The sequence below is a fragment of the Borostomias antarcticus genome (genome assembly GCF_949987555.1).
Source record: "Borostomias antarcticus genome assembly, chromosome: 8".
Classification (NCBI taxonomy): Eukaryota; Metazoa; Chordata; class Actinopteri; order Stomiiformes; family Stomiidae; genus Borostomias; species Borostomias antarcticus.
The window spans coordinates 9001365-9007502 of record NC_140241.1 but is presented as its reverse complement, the minus strand read 5'-3'; the positions used below and the strand labels follow the sequence as shown (position 1 = coordinate 9007502).

Here is a 6138-nt window from a genome sequence, read left to right as displayed (position 1 = left end):
CATGCAGGTCCAGAGGGCAGGCACACGGTTCACCCCAGCATTCCATGGTAAAGTTTGAAGCCAGTCACAACGTTCCTTCCCCTGGGACCTCTCCCCCAGCTGTCAATAGTGTACCACTTCTATACAACACGTAGGTGAAAACCAACCCAAAAGGAGACGGAAAATTACAGGTGACATATTTCTTACTTAGAATGATGGAATGGCCAATCGAGAACGCAGAGATTAAAGAGATTGTGGCAAGAGGAGGGAGAGGCGATGTGACGGCTCGTGACTTCGGCCCCTGTTCTTACCATTAACCCTGTACATGCAGGGGTGCCCTTCAGGCTGTGCAGGACAAAGCGAAATCCTGACAGCTCTCGTCCTAGCGGGGTGGAGTACATACATCACAGAGCTGGGAGTTACTGCTAGTCAATACAAGAGAGAAACACAAACACACACACACAGAATAAAGGTGTCTGCGCAGTGGCCCAATCAACACGAGTGTTGGTTTGGTGTGCCATTTTGTTGGTGACTGTTGGCGTGGGTTGGGTGGATTTTGCAGCTGAATTTTAAACTTTCAACATTCTAACAGCAACTGCCAACTTTAGAACGTTGGGAGTTGGGAGTCGGTTGGGGCCGTGTGCAGACAGCTTCATCACAGTCAGTCCTGCACCAGTCAACACTCATTCAAACAGGCTTCTAAAGGGTAGAAAAGGCCTCTGTAAGGTTAGCTGACACTAACCAATCTGAAATTCAAGCAAACTTAAAAGAGAGGTCGAAATTATATAAAAAGTATGTTTTTATTTTTATAAGACACAAATAGAGGGACATTTGATATGTATGAATTAATAAAAGTAAAAGCAAACATCTAAAATTCAAGAATTGATAGCAACTCAAAACATAGGCTAATTAAACGTGACAAAGGTGCAGAAATAATGTAAGTGACCAGTGATTAATCACAATACTGTATGTGACAGGCGATAAAGTGCTTCACATTTACCAACACTTTGAAACCTCAAACCTAGCCTTAAGCATCTCTCTGTGACAAGACAAAAGCTCTAATGTGTAGAGGAACATAAGGCAGACCCTTGTGGATATTTAAACATTAGAACGTTGGTCAACAGGCATAATAAACATTTGGTGGATTTTTTCAAAACCCTCCCCTCTTGATTGATGTACCCTCACCTCAGTCTGACACATTTAAATATATATTAAACTATGACCAGTATGCTCAGCACAGCACTTTTAAAAAACAGAACTAAGAGGTAGATTCAGCCAAGTAAGCACACAGAGATCAATTCAAGTAAATGTTTGTTATTGGAGTTTCCTATCCCAGAATCCTACAGTATAGCATGTGACACGGCATCAGGGGGCAGCTGTCGCCCGGGTACTGAGGTAGGAGGGCATGAGGTCTGGAGGGGAGGCGAGGGGCGCGGGCCCAACACGCAGACACAGGAAACTCGGGAGCTACAGGGGCAGACAGGACTCGACGCGGCCACTAGGTGGCTCCTCCTACCATGTTTGTGTCATTCTTGGCCAGGAAGGGGGGAAGCTCCGTGTCCGCAGCGGCTGCAGACGGCACCTCCTCCTCGGAAGACGCAAAGCCCCGCCTATCGATCAGGCTGGAACACCCAGATGAAAAAGGTTAGTGAGACATTGCGTTCACACGTCGGGGCCTTGGCAGATGTTCCAGGCGTCCGAAGCAACAATAGCGGCTTGGGGGTCACGGCTTGGCCGATGGAGGGTGCACTCATTTCCACTGACCTGGGGGGCATGGGTCCACACAGCGTCACACAGCAGTTGGTGAAGATGCTGTTGTAAGTGTATGGGTTCCCAGGCTCCTCCCCACCTCTCTTATTAGACCAGGAGCCTTTTATCTGCACAAGAAAGAGACAAACATAACAAACCTGTCAGGATATTCTGTGTAAATATTGGGACAGTGAAGCATTTTTTGGTGCTGTTGGTTCTGTACTCTAGCACTTCGGTTTTGAAATATTATTATACGTTTGAGGTGGAGGTCCAGACAGTTCCCTTGAATTGTATCCATTATAAATATTATAACAAGAACATCTTCAGCATTTCCTGCTGAGCCCAGGGGGCCATAAGTGCTACACCTCAGTAGTAACGGTGTTCCATTTGTCTGGGAAGTGGTGAGGTGGGAGGTGGGAGAGACAGAACAACGTCACCCACGAGGTGAACGCGTTACAGTAGACACCAACAACAGCTCGGAACAAAGATGGACGTGAGCTAGCCTTGTTCGCCAAACCAGTAAAAAACAAGGCACAACGCGCTATTTTGCGCATACAATTGTAGGACTGATTAAATGAAACACAAATAAGACAGAAATGCTAATAAAACAGCATTACTAAAGTTTCACTTAGTTAAGGCCGTTTCAGACGGGGAGCAATATTCCGCCTGCGTTCTCGCTCGGATCAGCGGGGGACGCACGCGTCCTGCGCGCAGCGGGGAAAGCTGACTACAATTCAGCTATTGTCGCAGGCGGGCGTGTGCACGAAACGAGCACGCGTGCGATAATTTCACGGGGTCACGCCCGCTTGCCGCTCCGTCCCAGATTGTCCGCGGCTCCCAAATTATCCGCTTGCCTCTCTCATTGAAAATGAATTACAATGCGCGGATATAGCTCCTCGTCTGAAACGGCCTTTACACGGGGAGCTGCCATCTTGCTCACAACTTCCAGAGTGAAGTGGGGGTAGGGCTGAGTGGTGCGAATTCAAGAATGGAGAAAACAAGTTGAGAGGGACGTTCCAGTTAAAGGAGGATCTCATAAATCACAAATGAAACACAGCATACGGTATCTGAGTACTTACATCCTCATTGGTTGTGAGGTTGGATGCCACTAAGTATGTATGGAAGCCTGAGAGACCCAGAATAGACCAGATGGAAAAGAAACAGATAACCAGCTCCACCACAGTGCAAATGGGTTACAGTCAAGGCATTAACAACATTATATTGTAAACAATGTAAATTTGTCATTTGGAAATTCAGTATTAGCGTTTAACTGTAGCATAATCTTGGAGCCGGCAGCAACATCTCACTGTGACTGTACACCGTACATCACGTGACAAATAAAAGGAATCTTGAATTATGCTTAAAACAGATGCCAATAACCATCTACGCCCAAATATATATGACTGTCGCAAATCGCAGTCACCATTTCTGGATCCAAGAGATTTACGCCGTGACTCATCATTGGTGCAAAACCAGACCCCTTTCCACTGATCTACAATGATCCTATATGCTCCACTGCCACAAGTTTCCAAGTTTGACAGAACCCCTACCCTGTCTGCACGTGACAACAGAATGTGCAATGTGTCTGTCTAGCCAGTGACATCATCCCATTGGGACATGAGGTGTCACACCTACCTCTGATGAACTGCCTCTGCCTAAAAGCACTGACATGCTTGGCAGGCTCCGGGATACTGATCCCATTACGAGTGATTGGGCTTAGGTCTATCTCGTGGATGACACGCCTTGTCTACACTCTTACCAATACCAACGGAATTAATCTCTGGGCGACTAGTTGGGAGTGCCTGAGGACATCTATGGTTGAAAGATCTGTTTGAAAAGGATATCTTGCAGGACTTTCCTGAATGGCTGGGACCAGGCCACTCCTTTCTTGAGACCCTGTAGAGCAGAAGAGAGACACCATACATTAATGCTCTTAAGATATTTTTGATGCATTCCTAAAAAAAAAAAAAAAAACATCTTGTGCAAGGGTTCAATTATGTTTACTTGTCATACATATAAGGTACACTGGGCAGGGAAGTGAGTGTGTAAAGTGTTTGTGCGTTTTTGGACGAGCATTACGTACGGAGTGTGAGGTGTGTGACGACACAGCCGAAGATGAAGGATGTGAGGAAGAAGAGGGAGATGATGAAGCAGTAGAAGAAGCGGTAGTTGCGCTTGCCCACACAATTCCCCACCCAAGGGCAATGATGGTCAAACCGCTCTGGGGGACAGCGTAAAAGAGGCGGGGGGAGAGGGAGAACTTCAATCACAAACATGGCTGCATTATTGGACACCATGGCAGTGCTGGGTGTCCAATGTCCAATGATGTAGATATTTGTCTGTATGCAACCTTGATGTAGGTGTATGTTTTTTTAATGCTGCCCTCTTGGCCAGGTCTCTCTTGGAAAAGAGATTTCTAATCTCAACAAGCTTTCAGCTGGTTAAATAAAGATGTAATACTTCTTTTTAACAATGTTTACAGTCAGGGCGCTGGTGGCCACACCCGCCATCTTACCCACACAGTTGTCACACAGGCTGCAGTGGGAGGTCCGGGGAGGCCGGAACATCTTGCAGGTGAAGCAGTACTTGAGCTTCACCACCTGCTGGTTGATGAGGATTTCCTTTGTGCGCGGAGGGGGCCGGTATGTGGACGAACCTGTGGTGTCTTAAGACAGGAAGGGGAAAGTTGGAGGGACCGCCTGATAGTGTGTATGTTCACTTGACAAACTCACCCTCTCTCCAGTGAGATCGTTTTAGAGTCGGCTCAAACAAAGGGAGGAAAACCATGGGCTAAATCCTCTCCCTACTTCTTGACGTTAGTGCTGACACTAACAACGAACTAATCTGCTTACGTGAGCCCAGTTGGTTGGTAGCACTATGACAACCACTTAACGAAATGACCCCCTCCCCCGACACACACACAGATGGTGGAGCTCCCCGACCCCCCCCAAAAGGCTCAGTCTCTTACCTATCTGTTTCTCGATGTCTGCCGCCTCGTCTGGCGTGGCCCTGGGCAGGATGCCTGGGTCTGTAAAGCTCGTCTGCAGCAGTGTGATGATCACAAACACAAATAACACCCCGCCGATAACAGGTACGCAGACGGTCAGGTGATGCACCAGGAATGGACAGCTGCATGGGGGTTAGATGGGGAGAGTGAGTTTAAACCTGTCTGTTAGTCGAACCGTGTGACTGAATGGTTCTGACAACATGCACTTTGGTGAAGGAGCAGAGTCAGTTTAACACATTATTAGTGAAACACGTCATGATAAACGTGGAACTAATAGCTCAATGTTGTGATAGAAAGCTACTAGTAATCTGCCGTAGGTAGGACAATATCGTTACGTGTTACCTAGTTTTTAGGGTTAGGGTAGCTCCTATTCATGTACTCACTCGAAAGCAAAGAAAAGGCCACTGGTCACTAAGATAAGGCAGAGTGTCAACGGGAGTACGCCGAGTTGTTTGGCGAGAATGATCCGTCCGTCACAGTAAAATCGATTCTTCCCTGGAAACACTTCCCATTTCCTCCGACGCCTCTGCACATGTTTGTCGATGCAGGGTTGCGTTGCCGAGGGTGTTGAAACAAGAGCCCGTGGATCGATTTGCTGGTACTCACAGGTCTTCATGGTGATGATGCCGACGTGAACTAACAGCTAAGCTAAGCTAATCCTAGCTAGCCTATAGCTGTAATTGACTATGGTCAACAAGAAGGCGATATTTCCTTTTCTATCTCTAAAAACATGCTGTAGCTTGTAGATGGCTAGTTAACGTATCTAGCCTTGTAAATATATTCATTGGTTTCCATCCAGCCAAAATGATCTGATCAAAATTAGCAGGCTAGCAACCGTCTTAGCCGACGTTACCTAGCTAACAAGGCTCTCCACATCTCGCTGTCCACGGCTCACTCGGTGTCGGTGACTCCCAAAATACCTCCTTCCAGCTAGCTACAGTAGCTACTCTGCCATTGACAGTACTTGGCTGAGCTAGCTTAGAGTACAAGTCAGTCCTTTCGTAAACATCTAATTCTTTCTTTGTTCCAACACAATAACAGTGACGGCTTCACAAGTGAGACTTCAACCCAGAGACGTTCAAGTTTGATGCTTCAAGACGTCCAACGTAATCCGTGACGCGTAGGAGACACACACCTGCGCATTAACCTCATTTGCCCCTCCGAGTTGTTTCTTCCAAGGTAAGGGAGACCAAGGGTGTGTGTGCGCGTGCATCCCAAAACCAGAGCACTTCAGTCCTACAAGTAAAACTGTTCTCAGTTGCAATTGTGAGGAGGCCTGACAATACTAATGCAGTATGGTCCTGTATTTTGGGGTATGAAGGCAAATTATATATTTTGCAAAAATTGTTGACCATGTCCAGTTTCACATGCCAACAGGTAAGGTACAGTATACACCACATCAC

General features: G+C 46.9%; 1 protein-coding gene across 1 annotated transcript; it reads right to left on the bottom strand.

Moving 5' to 3' along the window:
- Positions 1-290: 290 nt before the first annotated feature.
- zdhhc18a (zDHHC palmitoyltransferase 18a) lies at positions 291-5351 on the bottom strand (the record flags this gene model as incomplete). Its single annotated transcript, XM_084442110.1, is given in 9 exon segments — positions 291-361; positions 1496-1601; positions 1744-1856; positions 2808-2915; positions 2917-2960; positions 3812-3949; positions 4244-4393; positions 4697-4857; positions 5119-5351. Coding segments are annotated over 9 exon segments (1095 nt in total). The 3' UTR covers positions 291-319.
- Between the last annotated feature and the right edge of the window lie 787 nt (positions 5352-6138).